The sequence below is a fragment of the Bacillus rossius genome, chromosome 15, assembly GCF_032445375.1.
Source record: "Bacillus rossius redtenbacheri isolate Brsri chromosome 15, Brsri_v3, whole genome shotgun sequence".
NCBI classification, from domain to species: Eukaryota; Metazoa; Arthropoda; class Insecta; order Phasmatodea; family Bacillidae; genus Bacillus; species Bacillus rossius.
Genome location: NC_086342.1, coordinates 29,885,913 through 29,908,095, shown reverse-complemented (window position 1 = coordinate 29,908,095; position 22,183 = coordinate 29,885,913). Strand labels below are relative to the sequence as shown.

The following is a 22,183-nucleotide window of genomic DNA, read 5'->3' as shown; positions in this document are numbered from 1 at the left end:
TGTCAACCCTGCTCAATAGCACGCAGATAGTAAAAAAATGCGTTTTCAATTTTCCAGGATAGAAAACTTAGATTTCCTCTTTGCCTGGGGGTATTCAAAATAAATATTTTATACAGTGTTAGATATTACAGTAAATTTACGAACTTTTCTACTAAGAGTGCTGCATAATTTCAAATAACTAATTCTTCATATAAACTAGGCTGGATTCAGACTTCAGAATTTCGAGTTCGATTGTATTCAGGGTAAGTAGGCCCATGGAAGAAAGTGAGATATCTTTTTGGCTGTAGACTTAACAAGTCATTGAATGTTTGGCTAATTTAAAAAGCTTCTTATTGCGTATTCATAATGAAAGTAAGTCACTCGTAAATTAACGAAGATATAATAATAAAATTTACGAAAATCCCTGAATAATTCTTTACTAGTATTATACGTAAATATAATTGTGAAAGGTTTTAACGGTACTTTTCTGAAATATGCCCCTGAAATTCTTGAAATAAATTGCCACTTATGAAACCTATTATTTACACTGCCACTGTTTTCCCAACACGTTCATGAATTCTTTGCTTCTGGGTTGATGCCACGTTTCGGCATGCCTTTGTTGCATCCATCTTCAAGTGAGATTAATATTTCAAGGTCTGAGACAATTTTCACCAAGGTAAAACTCTTGTTAACAATTGTAAAATATAGACTCTTGTACTCACAAGTTGTTACGATGAAAGACATTTTCAACATTTTTTCATAAGTTTTCTCACAAGTAAAATTAGCAGTTATGTATGACAATCGTAGTTGCAACAATAATTGTAACTTACTGGATTTGGCAACATAATATCTCATTCAATAATTGCAACTGTAACACACATTATTGTTTAGTTGCAACATGAATCTGTTTATTATTCTGATTCAATTTAAATTATTTCAACTCATTAACAGAATTATTATCAAACTTGTATGTAACCTAGACCTAAGATGTGAGTTAAGTATAAAATGTTTTACTTTCGGCCACATCCACATCTTCCACAAATCCCAGTTATGGCTCTCTATTCTCGGATAATAAGTCATTAGTATGTATTTCTAAGTGGAGTCTGTATCTGAAAGTTGTTAACCTAATTTAAGTTCTTTTAAATTATTATTTAAAATATTTTTATCACAGTTTAAAGTTTCGTTATTCTCATTTGTATTAAACTATTTATGTTTACTCAATTTGTTATTCCTAAGTGATATATTAAAATGGTTCTATTGTTGCTATTTTGTTGTCTTTTACGTAATGGTTATCTATATTTCCTTCTTTAGGGTTATGTATTGGTTCGTTTATGTGTTGAACTTTTCACATCAAGGACATCTCAAGGATGTCAAGGACCAAAATTTAGTTTTCAAGGTTAAGTAAATGAAAGAAAAGTGATGAGCATGCTGGAAAAGCAGGAAAGCATTCGGTGGACGATGTGAAGGTACTCACGCTAGGAATATTGTCGTTGGTGCAGACGCCTTCGGACAGCAGGCGGTCTCGGATCTCCCACGCGAATATCGATGGGCACTCCCGCTTGTACTCGGCTATCTTGCTGACCACGCCGGAGGTGGCCACCCGCGGCTTGGAGCCGCCTATCGCCCGGGGCTTGATCGACCCCGTCTCGTAGTACCTGCGGGACCAGAGGGAGGGCGTTCATGCACGGCGCTCGTGTTCTCAGCACGCAGGTGTACACTCCCGCTTGTGCTCGGCTATCTTGCTGACCACGCCGGATGTGGCCACCCGAGGCTTGATAGACCCCGTCTCGTAGTACCTGCGGGACCAGAGGGAGGGCGTTCATGCATGGCGCTCGTGTTCTCAGCACGCAGGTGTACACTCCCGCTCGTACTCGGCCATCTTGCTGACCACGCCGGAGGTGGCCACCCGCGGCTTGGAGCCGCCTATCGCCCGGGGCTTGATAGACCCCGTCTCGTAGTACCTGCGGGACCAGAGGGAGGGCGTTCATGCATGGCGCTCGTGTTCTCAGCACGCAGGTGTACACTCCCGCTCGTACTCGGCCATCTTGCTGACCACGCCGGAGGTGGCCACCCGCGGCTTGGAGCCGCCTATCGCCCGGGGCTTGATAGACCCCGTCTCGTAGTACCTGCGGGACCAGAGGGAGGGCGTTCATGCATGGCGCTCGTGTTCTCAGCACGCAGGTGTACACTCCCGCTCGTACTCGGCCATCTTGCTGAATCGCCCGGGGCTTGATCGACCCCGTCTCGTAGTACCTGCGGGACCAGAGGGAGGGCGTTCATGCATGGCGCTCGTGTTCTCAGCACGCAGGTGTACACTCCCGCTCGTACTCGGCCATCTTGCTGACCACGCCGGAGGTAGCCACCCGCGGCTTGGAGCCGCCTATCGCCCGGGGCTTGATCGACCCCGTCTCGTAGTACCTGCGGGACCAGAGGGAGGGCGTTCATGCATGGCGCTCGTGTTCTCAGCACGCAGGTGTACACTCCCGATTGTACTCGGCTATCTTGCTGACCACGTCGGAGGCTTGGAGCTACCTATCTCCCGGGGCTTGATAGACCCCGTTTCCTACTACCTGCGGGACCAGAGGGCATGGTGCTCGGGTTCTCAGCGCACAGGTGTACGTCCTTCGTGCAATTAATCGCAGGAAGACTGAATTGATTACATTTACTTATACATTAACACTACACATCTTAACGTTATACAATATTCCCATAAAAGGATATCCCAATTATAAATTTTAATAGGTCAACATAAAAGAGTAACTCAAACACTTTTAAATAAGTGTATGCGGGATACTTGCTTTGTTGTTTTCTCGCTTGCAGGGCGAAAGAATGGCTCTTTCCCCAATAAGTAGAAGATGAACCTTTAATATTTATTCGGCGACAGGATGGAGCCCCTTACCATTGTTATCTCTTTGTACGAGAGTGGTCGAACGTCGAAGTCCCTGACCGTTGGATCGGTCGTAATGGTCGAGATGACATAGCTATTTTTTCACTGTCTTCAACGTTCACATGACATAACGCCATGCGAATTTTTTTTGGGGGGGCTATATAAAAGATCGTGTCTACATTCCGTCACTACCTAATAATTTGCCAGATTTGAGAGACAGAATTGAAAAAGCTTTTGTTTCCATTACTCGGGATTTGTTAACCAAAGTGTGAGAAGAATTGGGGTTTAAGGTGGATGTGTGCCGTATAAATAAAGGTGCGAATATTGAATATTTAAAAAAAAAAAAGTTAGTACCTTCCTTTTTTTGTATGATTATTTGTAAAAAGTCTAAATTAAGCTGTTATAATATACCACTGAAACTGGGACATTCTCTTATGGCCATTCTGTATTCGAATAATTAAAAAATTATAAAAAACTAAAATAATAGAATATCGTACATTACGTTTACTATTCTTAATGTGTATTTTTAACTATTACAAATTTTTCAAAGATGGCTCATTGATTATATTATAATTTCTTACTAAAAAAAAACTGGACACTTATATATGATATAAAAGTGACTAAAGACAAAATTAAAATTGATATAAACTCTATTTCATTACATTATAAACTAAATAAAAATACATTTGTAATTTGCTAATTGTCAAATTTGATAGAAGTTGCATGGAAAAGACATGGTAGTCATACATGTTGTGCTCGAGGAAATTTAGGGAATAATTGGGAAGGATCGGACGCTCATGGTTCACAGTCAGTGTAGCATTAGTGTTTCAAATCTTTGTTCTCAAAAGGAGTGCCCATGATCTATGATTCCTCCTGCCACTGTTATTTATGTAAACAAAAAACAAATCAAAGAACAGAAATATTAAATTATGAAACATATAAAATATTGATATTTGTTGGAAAAAAAGTTTTCAGAAATAAATTGTGTTATTGATTTGGGAAATAGTTATCTCTGGTACTACGTTTGATAACTGTCGAGTTTGACACTAGTTGCGTGACAAAGGCAAAACTGACATGTGCAGACATGTTGTGCTCGAAGAAGTGGAATTGTTTTCGTTAGGACCGGACGATCCTTGCTGATGGTCAGTTCCATGTAACTTGTTCTTAAATTAAATTCGACAGTTCTGAAAAAGTGTAGCAGTACCAAATGGTCTATCGATCATTTTTTTCCCGCTCCACAGTGGAATGTTTTTTGGTAATTTCGCAAGGATGGTCCTTAGAAACTAATTTTGCCAACGATATCACTTTTAAAAATTTCAAGGCATAGCTTTCTACCATTGACAATTTTAAAAAACTCTGCCTGGGTTTCCAAGTATTTTCTTTGTAAGAAGTACAGTGTGTTGCTGACGTGGTTGAGAGTGCCCGCAAGGAATCACCACGTGATGCTGCGGTTGGGAAACTGACGAGCGGGGCACAAGTCACAGGAGGAAGGCGGGGAGGATCAACCTGCCCAGGATCTTTGATGCTGCGGTTGGGGAACTGACGAGTGGGGCACAGATCACACTACGAGGAAGATCCGGAGGAGGGCGGGGAGGACCAACCTGCCCAGGATCTTGGACACGCAGCCGTTGGACACCTGCAGGATGCGCGAGATGTCGCAGGGCCGCGCTCCCGAGTGAGCCAGCTCCACGATCTTCTGCCGCGTGCTGTCCGGCAACGGCCGGCCGTTCACATACACCCCGCCCAGCTGGTTGATGCCGCTGTGCCCTGCGGCAGAGCACCCAAAGATCGCGCTAGCGGCTACGTGCTGAGGGGGAGGGTGGTGGTGGTGGTGGTGGTGGTGGTGCGGTAGGTGGTCGTCCTCTGCGGCACAAGCAAGAACAGAACATGACACACACAGGTCCGGCGGGGGCTTCCGTGGCGCCGTCGTGAGGGAGCCTGCGAACCGAGCCACGCTCTGTCCAGTCTAACCGGCGAACAGAGCTACACTCTTCAAGGTAGCGAGTTACCCGAGCTACACTCTTCAAGATAACCGGTGAATAGAACTACACTCTTCAAGATAACCAATGAACCGAGCTACACTCTTCAAGGTAACCGGTGAACAGAGCTACACTCTTCAAGGTAGCGAGTGACCCGAGCTACACTCTTCAAGATAACCAATGAACCGAGCTACACTCTTCAAGATAACCAATGAACCGAGCTACACTCTTCAAGGTAACCGGTGAACAGAGCTACACTCTTCAAGGTAGCGAGTGACCCGAGCTACACTCTTCAAGATAAACAATGAACCGAGCTACACTCTTCAAGATAACCAATGAACCGAGCTACACTCTTCAAGGTTACCGGTGAACCGAGCTACACTCTTCAAGGTAACCAGTCAACCGAGCTACACTCTTCAAGGTAACCGGTGAACCGAGCTACACTCTTCAAGGTAGCGAGTGACCTGAGCTACACTCTTCAAGATAACCAATGAACCGAGCTACACTCTTCAAGATAACCAGTCAACCGAGCTACACTCTTCAAGGTTACCGGTGAACCGAGCTACACTCTTCAAGGTAACCAGTCAACCGAGCTACACTCTTCAAGGTAACCGGTGAACCGAGCTACACTCTTCAAGGTAGCGAGTGACCCGAGCTACACTCTTCAAGATAACCAATGAACCGAGCTACACTCTTCAATATAACCAGTCAACCGAGCTACACTCTTCAAGGTTACCGGTGAACCGAGCTACACTCTTCAAGGTAACCAGTCAACCGAGCTACACTCTTCAAGGTAACCGGTGAACCGAGCTACACTCTTCAAGGTAACTGGTGAACCGAGCTACACTCTTCAAGGTAACCAGTGAACCGAGCTACACTCTTCAAGGTAACCAGTGAACAGAGCTACGCTCTTCAAGATAACGAGTGACCCGAGCTACACTTGGTACAAGATAAGGAGCTGAAGCGAACATTCAAATTTTTTCGGCCTTAGAATGCGCCACTCTGCTGCAACATCGCAGAACGAGAAATTCTCATGTAAAATATGAGACGAGCTACAGTCTTCAAGATAATAATGCTTGTACAAGAGGCTATGCTTTGTGCAAGATAGGTGCTACAGTGGACATTCAGACTTTGCAGTCGTCCAAATGCGCCGCACAACTTGCCATAAACAATGCTCTCTGTTTTTCTCCCCTCCCTTGACAACTCGACAGTCTTGTAAGATTTTAAAAAAGAATTGATACATGATTAGCAGAGAAAATTATTTATCGCTGTAATGTTTTGTGCACATATAGTCTGACATCCACTGCAACCTCTTCTTTCTCTTATTATTAGAAAATATTTTTCTATGTGCCTTATTTATTGTACGGTGAATCACGAACGTTTTCAAAATTTGAATGCCATTATTCATAAATCGTTTTTAAGTAACAGCCCAAGCTAAACAAATATTCGCAAGCACCCTCACGACAAATACAAAGGAAGCATTACCACATATAATACTATATATCACTAAATAAACAGTTCACACATTACATTTTTAACACTTTACAAAAGTTTTTAAAATATAGTAATTTCAATAACTCACCCAACTTTGCGATATCATCTACAGCAGTAAAGAAGTTTTTTCTCTTTTTAATCATTTTAAAAGTTAATCTTTATGTTATGAATAGCATAGTGACCCACAAAGAAAATACTTCATTAGTTATGAAAAATTTCATTTCAGTCATAAAAAAATTGAGGTGAAACATAAGGATGGGTAAGTTATTCAATTTAATTCGAAATGACAATGCGAAATACAAATAAAAAATAAAACTTATTTAGTAAGCACTATCATTTCACATACGATAATATTTAAGAAAATAAAGTGTATTTATTATTTAGGTAACTTTTTCAATTACAAAAAAACAAAGTTACAGAAAACTGTAGCTGTAAGCCACAATAACGTTTCCTCTCACTGCAAGATCAATAAATAAGTAATCTTCACTCTATATAGTATGAAATGAATCTTTTGAATTACCTGAAATAAATTCATATCCAAGTGAAAATAAATGCAATAAAATTTTTTTCCAGCTACAACATCACAAAAAAATATTTAACTGCAAAATTACATTTTAGTTACAACTAAGCTTATTTTGTGATATTTATTCTCCATTCTGCAAATGATTGAAAAAGTTAACTTAAAATAGTACACAAATGAATAACACATAGATGCCGTAAAGTTATGCCAGTAATGATAAAGTATACCATACAAATGCAGAACTACCATAAACTTGGAAAAATTTGTAAAATAAAATAATATTAATTTGCATTAAAGAAACACACATTATGTTGTTGTCACAGTGAATTTAGAGTTTATCACTTAATTTGCTGGACAAAATTTGTATATATAAATAAATATATGGGTTGTATATATCTATATGAATTAATAACTTGACAAATCTTGATTTAAAAACATTTAGTTATTTATTTTACAACCAATGAACAATCCGAGTGTAATTGAGAGTGTATGAAGTAAACAACATGTAGGTATTCTCACAGTGCGTCCGTTTCATGAATAATTCCGCTTTAAATACTAGTAGAGCAATAAGAAATACATATTTTCATTAAAAAATTTGCTTTTTAAATTAAAAAATATATATATTTTTTTAAGATTTAAATTATATTCAGTTAATGCATGTTTCGTTTATTTGTAACTCATTTTATTGACCCTATTTAAAGCACTGCGAAAGTGTGTTTTCCTGCATTTAGTAGTTGATAAGAGGTACTAGAGTAAGTACAGCATACAAAATTTCAAATTTATTTGGTAATGCTGAATTTATTCCGAAAAGGATAAACGTGACGCTATTTTTATGCATCTGTCGTGTAGTGATTAACTACAGGATCTGAGTGATGACCTCTTAAGTTTTATGTTAATGAAGTAGATATAAATTTCAAGGCCATTCCTGTTCGTCACAGACATTTTTATATGAGAAATTATTTTGAAAAACAAGTTTAGCCGCTTTCAAACTAACATATGTGTCATTAAATACAATTTCTTGGACATACGCCATTGCAGTTTTGCACTGTTTGCCATTGGAAAAATTCAGAAAATGCAAAATAAGAAATAAAAATGACAACATAAACCCACAGAAAACAAGCCTAAATCAGCTGATGTTTAACAAATAAACCCAACGATGAAATTAAACAGGCATAATGGACAACACACCAACGACAGCACATTCAAACTTAAATATCAAACAGCACTAGAATTCCTTGGAAGGAATCTGTATAGTGCCGAACTGTTTTGAATAATGTATGTTGGTGAGTACAAGAAATAATTAAATAAATACAATTTTAGCCTTACGCCCTTGTTAACTCCAGTTAAAAGGCCTACTACGTCATCCACAGGATTTAAGGACCACTGCAACTTTCTTACCAACATGACTGAAACGGGTTTTCTTTACCGCGTCGTTTTCGGGTATGAAGTACAATATTCGCGTGCATGCAGTGAGATTACAGAGGCGCGTTATGTGCCCAGAGCGTAGAGGCGAAGAGGCAGGTGTTGCATAAGCCAGTATAGTCCTTAACGCCCTAGCACGTGCGGCCCTGTCCCTACAAGCTCAGTTTTATTCTCAATTTCTTGCCGTTACTTTCAATAAAGGGATTTTTTCCTGTGAGACTTACTCATTGCATTTGTCTTTGGGTAGCAAATTTTTCTCACCCACAGATAAAAAAAACTTATCTAATCTAAGAAGAAATTTAAAATGAATATGAGCTATCGTGATGATTTTACAAGAGGCGAAAAAAAAGCCCCTTCGATAATAGCAGTCACAAAAAATATATATGTTATATATATATATATATATATATATATATATATATATATATATATATATATATATATAAGTATTCTTTGTATTTGGTCTCACGCGTAATACGTTTCGTTTTTTTTTTTTGTGACTGCTATTATCGGAGGGGCTTTTTTTTTCGCCTCTTGTAAAATCATCACGATAGCTCATATTCATTTTAAATTTCTTCTTAGATTAGATAAGTTTTTTTTATCTGTGGGTGAGAAAAATTTGCTACCCAAAGACAAATGCAATGAGTAAGTCTCACAGGAAAAAATCCCTTTATTGAAAGTAATGGCAAGAAATTGAGAATAAAACTGAGCTTGTAGGACAGGGCCGCACAAGCTAGGGCGTTAAGGACTATACTGGCTTATGCAACACCTGCCTCTTCGCCTCTACGCTCTGGGCACATAATGCGCCTCTGTAATCTCACGGTATGCACGCGAATATTGTACTTCATACCCGAAAACGAAGCGGCAAAGAAAACCCGTTTCAGTCATGTTGGTAAGAAAGTTGCAGTATACATATATATACATGCACACACACACACACACACACACACACACCTTTGTAGTAGGTTTCTTTTTTAAACCTTGTAGAAGTAAATTTGCGCCGGAGCCGAACTAAAGGTGGTGCCGCTAATGGGGAACGTATGAGGAGAAAGGAGCAAGGAACCACTACGTAAGCGATACGGCTCGTGTTACCCCCCTCGAACACACACACACACACACAGAGTAGCACGCGCGCGTTTCAGCGGCTTCCCTACACAACACCCCCTCCCTAGCCCTCCAACAACAGGATTCGCGCGGGATAATCCTTCAAGAGAGGAGAGTGTGTGTTGGTGGCGAAAGGAGGGGGGTAGGTAGTCCTAGCCCTGGGCCGTTCTTGCCGCCTGCCCGTCACTCCCATTCTCTTGCCTGCGCTCCGTACCAGGGGTGTACACCGGCCACCTTTTTGAGACCCGCAAAAGCTCTTTGAAACAAAAAATAAATATATATTAGAAACCTCAAGATAAATGGCGAAAAATATTTAATAGCTTGTTCAAATATATTATTTGACAACATTGTTTATTTCAATATGTTTTAGTTCGTTTTCTTCTTCTTGCCATTTGTTAAATATTAATCACAAAATAATTGACAATCTAGAGTCGTTCTCTTCCAAATTCAATTTTTCTGGTTATGATAGCTTTTTTTTGACGTGATAACGTCTTATAAATCGACGAACGTGGGCTGCACGCACGAAAAATTTTCACGCTCCGCCTGAGCCGAGCGTGCAAGAACCGGCCAACCACCGTGCGAGAAAATCTTCTACAATATCAAACAGGTTAAGGCGGGCTTTTAAACTAATTGTTCGTGATTATATTTAAACAAATTATTTAAAATAAATTTGCAATAACTGTAAATAATACTTACTTAAAAATTAAAAATTATGCAATTTTTCATCAATGTTTTCTTATGACGTTATCACGTAAACTTATCGTACGTAACCTTTAAAAAATATATACTTGCAATTAAAATGGTAAAAATAACCTTTTAGAAAAAAAATGTGTGCGTTAAGTTCACGAGAGACAGAAGTGAAACTTCTTGCTTATTAGGTATAGATAGACATAAATTATTAGTATTTTTTATTCAACAAGAGATAATAATTGGGAAAAGTAAGGATGCGGGTATGACATCAAATGAAATAATTCCTTTTCTCGCGCCCTGTACTCTCGCACCCGTTAACTGGCACTTTTTTGCTCTTCTTTTGGCGGTTTATTCCCACGTTGCCTTTGATAATACCTCTTATCTGCTTCTGCCTCTTTTTTTATTTTTAAGCATGATGTTAAATCACGATCTCTAGCTGAATAAAATGAAAGAACAAAAAAACTCATATCGAACCTAAATTACTCTTATAATGTCAATGTCACAAGTATGTAATTTCTTTCGACATTTAAAATCACAGTTTTCACATACCAAAAATAAATTACACTTATAAAGCTAACTTTTCAATCATACTATTCACAAAAAAATGAATAATACTTATTAAGTTAATTACATAAATCATTACTATTTTACACACGAGTAAATAAATTATAGATACTTTAAATCAAATTAAATAAATATGGTGGTTTCAATCGTTAGCCGTTACGAAAAACTGAGGAGCAGACGAACACAAGCAGCGTTACGAGAATTCCGTTAGCATCACCGCTGGGTCATTTGTACCTCTCCCCTGCCGTCTCCCGTTCCGGTCGTTACAACTAGCATAAATCATACTTAGGTCTTCCGCTGACGTACTCTCCTCTACCGGTTCCCCCACCACGTGTCTAACTATTCCCCTCACGCGATCGGAATTTTTCGTAACGCTCGAAAAAAAATTTTTAGCCCCACTCAACAAAGAACTTTCACGTCAAAAACGCATATTATTTCTTTGCCGGTACCTCTGTTCAGTCCTCACGATTGAATGGAAGCTGGCCTGTTATCTAATCGTGTCTAAGGTTTCCAAACGCGGCCCTTTAAAGGTTGGCTACCCCTGGTTCTAAACGTACCCGGAGGGGGGGAGTCAATGTTGGGGCGCGCGCGATGTTCGTCTTCGAGAGATCGAACGTTTAACCGGCGTCGACATCCAGGGTCGCGTGCCGACCCGTAGCTCCGCCCCAGGCTGTCCGCGGCAGGTAGCCACGCCCACCTGCCCTCCGAGGCAACGGCTGTGCGAGTCAACAGAGATTTCACTTCCAGCTCGAACATAATTACCTTCCTTCCCCCCCCCCCTTTTCCCTCCCTCTCTCTCTCTCTCTCTCTCTCTCTCTCTCTCTCTCTGAAATCGGTCACTAACGATTCAAAAACACTACCAACCCCATACAGCGTAAATCTAAAGAAATTTGGTTTAATGCAGTTTTGCGTACATACGTAGAGACCGGAAAAATTCGCGAATTCATTTCGCGATAGGCTAAAATACAAATCGTTATACCTCAGTGCTGCCTCTGCTATTGGTTCACAACTCACCTGGATGACTCTGGGCCAATGAGAAACACCAAACCAAAGCTGTATCGAATCACAGGCTGCTACGCTGGAACGTCTCACAAGACAGCAGCCAACCAGTGGGTGGCATTTGACCGAGTGTACGTTGAAATATGTATGGAGTTCATCCTACAGGTCATTGAACCCGCGAATTTTTCCGGTCCCTATACATACGCCATTGTTTGTCATGAAAAAATTCCGGGGGAAAAAAATATGATGATAAAAATTCACAGAAAACAAGATTGAATCAGCTGATGTTGGACAAATGGAACCAGTATTATGGACAACACGACGACGACAGCACGGTCAAAAAAAAAATTGTTCAACTTCTAAATATCAGACAGCACAAGAATTACGTTGAAGGAACTTAGTCATGAAAAGTAATATAACTAACACAGTGGGCTGGCAACGAAAAGACAGATTATAAGCAGGCAGACAAACAAAGTCCGTTCTCGCACGAACAAAAGAAAAATCTTTTAGATTACTTTGCTATGCCTTTTTAGATGTGTAACTTCTTAGCTCTCCGCATTCAACATTTGGTAGGAGTAATTTCGTGAATGGAACGGAAGCCGCGTGGAACGGAAATGTGTAACCACGGTGCTGCCACCTGTGGCGGATGGCGCGAACAAAAGTTTACAAATCCGAATGTAAATTTATATTATTAACTGTTTTATGAATTTTAACAAAATGGACAGTATTTTAATAAAATTCTTTGTCGAAAATCAGGTCCAAGCCAGAGTTTGGTTTTTTTTTTCAAGTCATTTTTTTCGCTTCTATAAGAGCCGTTTCATTATATAGCTTAAACCTTCGGTCTGCTTATCAAATGATTCAATAGTCGATGTAGCTGCTCTGATCAACGAATTCTAGCGGCGGGTGCGGAAACTGCGTGTGATTCACGTCCATAAATTTAGTTGAATACACATTTTTACAATATTTTTCACGCTCGGTATTATTGCAAAGAATTCTACGTTAAATGTCGTGTTCGAGGCCCGAATATCGTATAGTAAGTGTATTTGCAACATGAGTTACCGAGGTTATATGTTACACATCTCTGGCGATTACTGAAGAACTCCTCACATGATCATTTTCGCTACAAGAAAATTTGTGTTTGCTGTTAATTCGGTGCCCTCCAACTTGCCTGAACACGGGCATTTTAATTTATAAAAAGCATTTCTATACAGTAAATCTAAAATTAAATCAACGATATTTTGATTATTGCTAATAAAAATTTTTTGGCATTTTTGTTTTAGTTGGACTTTATTTTATGTTGAAATGGTTTGTTTATAAATCAATAGTGAGAATTAAAATCCACTTAGGTACTTACGAAGTGAATTCACAGGTCATTAATTTACAGAACATAATTTTAAATGATTAAAAGCTGTACATTAAAAAAAAAGCTCTCTTCTCGACACTGACGCCAGAATCAACTAACACTTTCTTGCGAGAGTCGCAAACAATTCTGCCAATGTGTAGTTGTCAACGATGTTCGTATGTGGTGATGCGATGTCGTGAACTCAGACGAACATGTTTATTATAATTGAATTCGGGATCAAAGGGAAAACATTTTGGCTCGTTTGGCCTTCGCAAACCACATTGAAGTTATGAGCTTACACTCATAGTCACACGTCCGATTTCTACAACACAAAACTAACTACCTACCTTCGCTGGTCCACGCTCGAAGTCTTTCTCTCTCGGTCCGCGAACTGTTTACCGACGTGAACTTCAACCCTTTCCACCCCTCCGTCCCCTTATTCCCCTCCTTTACTTTCCTTAACTATCTCCTTCTCTGTCCCCTCTCCTCCCGTAACCTTCTTCACGACTCAGTACGTCTTCAATTCCCCATGTAATGTTAAAGCTGATGCAATTTGAGGCGCGGGCGCTGGAAACTAAAGGGTTACCATGTCAACGAATGAGAGAGAGAGAGAGAGCCGCGGGGCAGGAGGGAGAGAGAGAGAGAAAGAGGAAAGAAGGAAGGACGGAAGAAGGACGACAGGGGATTGTCACCCCCGGATGACTAGCATCGCCGCGCGCGGTCGCACAGCCGACGAAATTCAAAACGAATTCGAGTCTTTTTTTTTTTTTTACGTCTATCTGTTTTTCGGTTTTCAGGGTGCAGAAGTTCGCCTGGAGTATGTACTATGTACTGATGCGGACTATCCCACGTAAGTGACGTCACGATGTCTGTCCGAACTGGAAGTGAAGCTTGTGTTGAGTACCGAAAGACTCGCTTAAATATTTTTATATAGTTATTTTTTTTACGTTTAGAGTCAAAAATATGATAGTAATCTGTGGCATTGGTATTGTGGCTTTTAATAATTACCTTGTGTTTGTGTTGTTTCAAATAATTGCTTTGTTTGACGTACCGGTGCAACAACAAACAAATTGACGAAATAACTAACTCATAAAGTGCTACGAGTACCTAATAATTCAACTATTTAACCCCAAGTTGAAAAAAATTAACTTATTTTTAAATATTTAAATAAAAATTAATTATTGAAAAATATTTCAGATACACAGCCTCTCAATTTTACTACAAAGGTTTTTATTTATCAAACTTACAAATCAATAGTCATTCGTTGTTTTAGTTATTATGTGGGAATCTTTTGTTAGTTTAGAAATCAGTAGTATTTTTTTTTAACTTTGCAATCAAAAAATAAGTAAAAATGCTTGACTTATTTTTGGTGCATGAATCAAATAGGCCTATATATTCTGAACCGTTTGAAATTTTACAATACAATGATGACGTAATTAATCCTGGGGTAACGACCTAAAAATTGATTTAGAATTTCAAGACGGATAGCACAAACAGTTTAGCATTGACAGAAAATTTTTTAACGTATTTCATTTGGATAGGTACTTGTCTAATTTGATAACAGAAACAGTATTTAATACGTGATAAAATATCACAGACATAGTAATTTTGATTAATTTATTTGTCCAGACGCAATATTATCACTGTAACCATTCTTAGAATGCTGTGAAATTTACCTCTTTATTCTCTTTTTTTTTAAATTAAGGAACACAAAATAACAACTATGAAAATGTGAAACTTCTCTAGAATACAAATGTTTGGATAAACAAGAAGCAGCTCGAAGGAACAGAATGTGAGCAGTTGTGTGCCGAGCTGCTAATGAATTACTACCTGATAGTTTCAAAATTATAACCTGGAGCACACGGAGGAAACCAAAGCAAGTTTACCAAAATCCAGCATAGTGAATACATTTATACACATATTTGCATATATATTTTGTCTTAAAGTATGGATACTTAAAATAATACACATGCTTAGCATATCTATATAATTTTTATGAATATGCATAGGTAATGCATATGTTATACATTTGCTTATAACATATGCAAATGCATATTTGTATCAGACATAAATGCTAAGCGTATTATTAAATATATTATGCATAGACCTACTATATATAATGGTGTAAATGTACTTACAGAATCGTATGAATTTATTCACTAGATACATTATGTAAAATTACAGATATTTTTACATTTGTACGTTTACATGAAAACAACTGTTTCACTACAGAATAGTTTTCGCAGTAATACTGGGTTCGGATTCTTACCCGGGCATACCCAGTACTTCAAATAGTTAAGTTATCGTCCTACCATATAACATTCTATTCTTTAACAACAAGAGAGCACACTTTCTAATGTGTATATTTCAGTGCTAAGAATACAAGGATGCTTAATGCAAACATTGCACGACTTTGTTGCATTACGTGGACCTCACATTTATTAAATACATTTTCCCTATTTTTTTCAGTTTACGTTTAAATGTATGTGCAGCAATCTAAGACAGTATAAAAAATTAACTTTTTTGGAAACTTGATGGCGTGAAAGGAAAATAATGCGTGACTATAATTTCATCATCAAGCTCGAATATATTATTTTAAAAAAGGAAAAAAGAATCACGTTTATTTTTAATACATACAGTAAGTTGATAACGGAAACCTGGCTAGGATTAGCTATTACCTATTTATGCAAGAAATATTTTTCTAATTAGTTCTCTTCCTATGATACTTTAAAAACAAAAGCAATTTTTTTTCTGAATATGATTTCGTGATTATGCGGGGGTAAACAAAACGAACGTCAACAACTCAATTAGAGATTGCAAAAAAAAGTAAAATTCTATAGGATCTCAGTGAATATCGTTAAAGAGAAAGAAATACATTACAAGAGAATAAAAAAAGGAAGAAATAATTTAAAGGTGAAGGGGGTGGAGAAGAAGGAATAAAATTGTGTGGGAGGAAAAGCCAGCGTGAATCTAGAGTGGATCAGTGAAAGAAGCGGAGAAAAGACTTTTTACCAACACTCAGGTGTAGGCCTGGGGCTGAAAGAGAGGTGGAGAGAGAGAGGGAGAGAAAAAAAAAAACAAATAGGCGATTTTCCGCCACGCGGGCAGGAGAGGGGAAGAGAGAGAAAGGTATAGAAACATGGAAAGAGACGGAAGAGTTTGTGTTACGAAAATGGTGGTGAAGGGGGGTTGAAGCGATGCAAAAATATAACATGCGTAGGGTATGAGGATAGTAGTGTCGGCGGGACAATGTATATATGTGTGTGTACGCTTGCATAGGGGGTAGTAGTAGGAGGGAGCAAGGGGTTGAAACAGGGGGTGTTAAAGGGAAAAAAGGTTGGGGGGGGGGGGGTTGTATAACGTGATGGGTTGAGGGGCGGATGGGTGAAGGTGGTAATGGGAATGGGGAGAAGGGTGGAGGGGGAGAGGGGGGTGGTGGTATAAAGTCCCTATGACTGTAGTGCTTGTCGGCTTTTTGTAATTCTGCGTTAATCTGCATGACGAGCGAAAGCTTCCGCTCGGCGGAGCGCGAAACGGGACACAGATTAAATCCAATTCCCGGCGTTTGAAAATGGAAAATAATTTTACATCAGCAGCAGAAGCAGCAGCAGCAGTAGTAGCAGCAGTAGCAGCAGCGACGGCGAACGGTTAGGAAGGGCTGCCGCGTCGTCGCTCTATGCTCCCGGAAAAAAGATTTCATTTCGTTGCGAACACCCCCCCCCCCCCCCTCAAACTCTTTCACCGTTCCTCCCGGGAGGAAATATAATATGCTCCTGGTACGAGAGAGAGAAATAAAAAAAAAGGAAAAATTGCTCGGTGGAAACGCGCAGACAATCGCCGCAGCAACGTCCGTTTCTCCGCGCCTTGTTGGATTCCCGACGATTCTTCTTATTCCTCTTTGTCGCCTTTTGCGCGATGGAAATATTTTCATTCAGATGAGGATTCTGGAGTTGGCAAGCCTGGGTGTGGCGTGGATATCTTCCGAAACAGACCACACGGGGTGGCCACGTTTGCGTGATTACATGGTGTATGTGTGTGTGTGTGTGAAGCTAATTGTTGTGCCATATTGGTTATATTCCCAAAACATTGCTTGCATTTTTGAATAGTAAACCGTGTTTCGTGTAACTGGCTATGTTCAACGAGGTAAATTGTAACACGTTCTTACTAACCATCATCATATATTTCGCGGATTCACTTCACTCCACATCTTTCATATGCATACTAAAGCCGTCTTTTTTTTTTTTTTAAGGTGCTCATTGGTCGTTTACAAGATCACGTCCTTACACGTGATTGTTAGAGCCAAGATATTGTGGTTGGATGAATATGTAAATTTTGTCATTTAAAAAAAAAGTGAATTTCGACTTTGTTGTCATTAAAGATTAAACATATGTAATAATAATTATACATCAAGCACTTAATAATGTTGATCAACTGCTACAAAAATTTGTGGTAAGATGTTTAAAATGAAATATATTGATAAGAGTAAGGAATAAAACTACAATCAAAACCTTCAAAATTCTTCTGTAATTTTTCAATTTTTCTTAGTTCATGAGAAAGTTCAATATATTTTAAATTTTGAATTTTTACTTTTTGTGACGGTCTTATTATTTCAATACTATTAAAATTAATAAAAAATTCAATGTTAAATACCCAAAACCACATGTTTCTCTGTAAGCCTTTAGCAATGTCTAAAGGTATCAGCTATATACGTCTTTAAATTTACTTTACTTTTAAATATAATATATAGGAAATAAATAAGTTTTTACTTAGTACATAATACCCTAAATTAAAGATTAATGAAATCAATTCTCTATTTTAGCTGGCAATATTAGTTATGCGATGAATTCCGCTGCATTTTGTGTTTTGTTTTGTAATCCGGTGTTTGGTGGTGTATTGTCTTCAATTTCACTATTGTTTATGTTTTATCGCTATTCACCATATAATATTGCTTCTAGTGATTCGGTAGCAATTTCTCCTTATTTGTAACTGGCTCAAAGTCATCAACAGCACTGTAGTACAATCATCAACGTGAAGCATAGATGTACACGTGTTTAAAGTCTACTATGCTACTCAATGAATCCGCTAAGTAATCGTGACTATAATTATCAGGCGTGATAAGTAGAGACCGGAAGAATTCGCGATTTCAATGACCTGTAGGATATACTCCATGATTCTCTATGCACGCGGGAAAATTACATTTGCTCATTGGCTACTGACTCGTGTTACCTGTTAACTGGGACGCTAGTGATTCGAAACTTCTTTTGTTAAAGGTTTTTCATTGGCCGAGTATCATTCAGATAAACTGTGGCCCAATCAATGATGCAGTAAAAAGGCAAACGTTTTTAGATACTAGCCTATCACGAAATGAATCCGCTAATTTGTCCGGTCTCTAGTGATAAGTCAATGTTTCTGGAATTGACATGTGGCGATGGTGAGGTGAAAAGTGTCTTAAATTACAGTTCATAATTTAATTGAATGCCTGAAGTTCATATTGACTGGCTTCTACAAATTGTTTCTCCTGAGAAGTAACTAGCGTTTGGTATCGAATAAATTTTATTATTTTTTGTGAAATTACCACCAGTGTACTAAATACTGCTAGTGGACACTATGCCATGGGCTTTTAAAATCTGTAATTAATGTCTGATATGTTCCCTAAAAAATTAAAACTTTCAATATCAAACGATAAAATATAGTCATGACCATAAAACTTTTTTTAATCATTAAATTTTTGTTCCTAACTCTCGTCCTTAAGTTTTGGTATCACATATAATTTTGCTTATTTCATTTTCTTGTCATAGTTATTATCAGAGGGTTTTTCCTATAAAATAGCTCTCTTACATTTCATGTTTCCTCTTAAACTTTTTCTAAAGATTTTTACACTCTTGGAAATTACGGTAGATTTATGGGCTTTCTGACAAAGAATTTACCTTTAAATAAATAAAAAGTTCTTCGTAATTTCAGCTAGCTGTATATTCGTAATAAATACGCTGTATTTAGAGTTCCGAGTTCTGTTCATGGGGTAAGAACACACGTAGAAGAAATGAGAGTAATTTTGTAGGAGTCTTATCAAGTTTTTGAATGTTTTTTATACTATACCAAGGTTATTCCCGTATTTTAATTAAGATAATCTAAATTTCTAAAATCCTTGGATAATTTGGTACCAACATTATCCGTAAATTTAAGGAGAAAAAATTTTAACAGTGAAGTAAATATTATCTAATTACGTAGGGGGAAAAACCCGCGATTGTTGACAACAGACATCTCGTGCGCGATAAAAGGTGTCTATAAAATAATTTCCCAGTTCCAAAAGTATGTAATAACAGTTTAATTTAGACTATTTACAATAAATCATACATCCAATTAAAGGTAAACTAACCTAGTTTTTCTTAAAAATTTTCAATGTGTGCACCTTTAGTTATAAGGCACAACACATCCAACCTAAAGTCCGATTCTTCCCACACTTTGGTTAACATGTCCGGAGTAATGGAAGCAATAATAGTCTATGTCTCGACTCTGGCGAATAATTAGGTAGCGGCGGAACGTAAACTCGATCTTTTTTAAAGCCCCAAAGGAAAAAAAATCGTATGGCGTTGTGACAGGTGAACGTGGAGGCCGGTGAATAAAGAGCTCTGTCGTCTCGACCATTACGACCAATCAAAAGGTCAGGGGCTTCGACAGTTTTACTTTAAACGAAACGCGCAAGTTGAACACCGAGATTACAAATTCACTTTTAGGAACATTTCAGAACACAAAACGCTTCACGCTCAGGAGTCGCCATTTTGGCGCTGCAAGCAAGAACAAACAACAAAACAGTACTCGAGCAAGCACTTTTGAGTTACTCTTTAGTTGTGTCCTTGAACCAAAACTCTTACAACGCTTAGCAGTTGAATACAATTAAAAATGTTATTACTGGGACATTGTTTAAATGGACATGCTGAATTTCAAAGCTCGAAAACAACGACGAGTAAATATATTTGATAAGAAACATTTGTGTGCCGATAATGTTCGCAGGCTTTCACGGCCATTGTCGGGAAGTAGCTTGTCTTCTGGGTTGCAGCCGCGTCCTTGGCGAATAATTAATTCCCCGACGTTTCGGTCGACATTGCCTGATGATGGCGACTGCAATGTCGACCGAAACGTCGGTGAACTATTCTCCAAGGTACGCGGCTTCAACCCAGAAGAAGCCAAGCTACCTTATTTCGTGTACCAAACAATTCACGGCATGCCGTCTCCTGACGAAGCGCGAAAAGAGCAGCGCAGCAGAAAGGAATATGATGAGGAAAAGGGAGGGGGAGGGAGAGATGTTTCGGACGGCGAAGAGCTGCCATTGGCCGGCGCGCGTTCGGGAAGGGGTGAATAGAGGGGGAGGGGGGGGGGAAGAGTCGGACGACGCCTGCGCTATCGACGACAGCGGCGCTTGTGTTCGACAGGGGGGCACCCCTGTAGTCAGCGCCGGCGCAGTTCGCTGAAGGCTCTCTCCCTTCTCTGCACTCCCACAGAAGATGCCTTTGGAAACCAGCTGCCAAGAAACTGTTTGTTGTACTACAAGCTCCGTACAACACACGTCTATGGTTATTTTCGCATATATGAAATACGTTATTTTTTTTCTCGAGATAATACTGAGTATTTCTTACGAAAATTATATTTTAATTGTTTTTTTTTTCAAGTATAATCTTTTAAACCATAGAAAATATAACAGAACATTCAACAGTAGCTTGGCTTCTGGGTTGCAGCCGTGTCCTTGGCGAATAATTCACAGACGTTTCGCTCGACATTGCAGTCGCCATCATCAGGGAGCAGTTACCTACTACATTCAGTACCGGTGCTGGAAGTTAAGTAACTTTAACTTTAATATTTTTTTCAGCCTATTGATCATTTGCATTATGTTTCTTGACGCCTCACCCTAATTCACAGTCACACATTAAATAAAAATAGTAGCGAGACTGTCGTCTTAAATCATTTGGAAATTATGTATGAAAATTTTGAGGTTTTAACATTAAATTCGGCATTTTCCTGCAAAAATTAGATTTTTTTCGTATTGTGTTTATTTTTGTTTATTGTAGGTAAAAAAAATACTTTGTAATGTAGAAGCTTATAATAATATATTTTTAAGAAATCCCAGTTATTGTTTTACCAGATATTTGCAGACGCCCTGCGCACTCTCCGATGTCTTAACTCCTTTCTGCGGGTTATGTTTTTTATATGAACCTGAGATTTATACATTTGTACACCGTACATTTAGTGCACGCAGAGAAAATATTGTATTGCTAAACGACAGATTGCTTCCGCGTGGTAAAATAGAAACCGTTTATTTGAACGAGTATTCTATAGTAAAAATTTATTTTTACTGACACAAATGAACTATTTAGTTAGGTACACAGGGACCAGTATTCTGCACACACGTAAAGCCAAGTTACAAGTAAAAGTATTCGTTTTACCGTTCCTATACAGACTAATATTTGTTTTTATCGAAGAAATAGTTTACTTAGTGAATGGTCTGTCCTAAAGTTGGAAATTAAGGGGGAGGGGGGATAGATAGGGTTAGCTCACTGCCCTGGCTCAGTGTTGAACTTTATTTTTGGCAACGCTGAGTCTATGGGTTGCAGAAAACTACCCCCATCACCGCTTTAATTCTCCTCCTTTCCCCAATCTCTCCCCAGCGGCAAGCCCGAGTGAAGCGACGCGGGAACATGTTGAGTTCAAAGTGAAGTTACAGGGGATTTGTTCCTTTCCAGGTCATTATTTCTTATTTACGTTGAACACGGCTACACTTGTAGACTTTCTGAGTCACCCAACGTTAACAAAATTATATATATCGCATACTTTTGGCATAATTAGCTACAAAGTTTAATTTTTTTAAACATTTTTTGTGCAGTATGGATAAGGGTAACCTAATCGAACAAATGAATGACAATGTTTTTTGGTATGGTTTAAATTTATTTCAGAAAAAAAATATTTATTTTATTTAGCCTTTTAAAATCTTAAAAATTCTGATGATTTTAAAAGGCCCTGTGGAATTTTTTTTTTCCTTGAAATAAATTAAACCACATCACATCGCAGCCAGTAAAATTGACTTTTAAAACTTAAAATATTTTTTTTTTTCAGTTTTACATTCAATTCCATTCTTACTATCCACACTGTAAAAAAAACGTTACTAATGCAAACGTTTCCAGCTGATCATGCAAAAAAAAGAGTATGCGATA

General features: G+C 38.5%; 1 protein-coding gene across 1 annotated transcript in view; it reads right to left on the bottom strand.

Annotated features, from left to right (window-relative positions):
• LOC134539669 (paired box protein Pax-6-like) overlaps nucleotides 1-22,183 on the bottom strand; it is a 247,352-nt gene that overhangs the window by 178,818 nt on the left and 46,351 nt on the right. The window contains exons 3-4 of the mRNA XM_063381856.1: nucleotides 4,468-4,804; nucleotides 1,454-1,634 (exon numbers count right to left, since the gene is read on the bottom strand). Of these exons, the coding sequence (XP_063237926.1) occupies nucleotides 1,454-1,634; nucleotides 4,468-4,804 (518 nt within the window). The remainder of the gene's footprint in view (nucleotides 1-1,453; nucleotides 1,635-4,467; nucleotides 4,805-22,183) is intronic.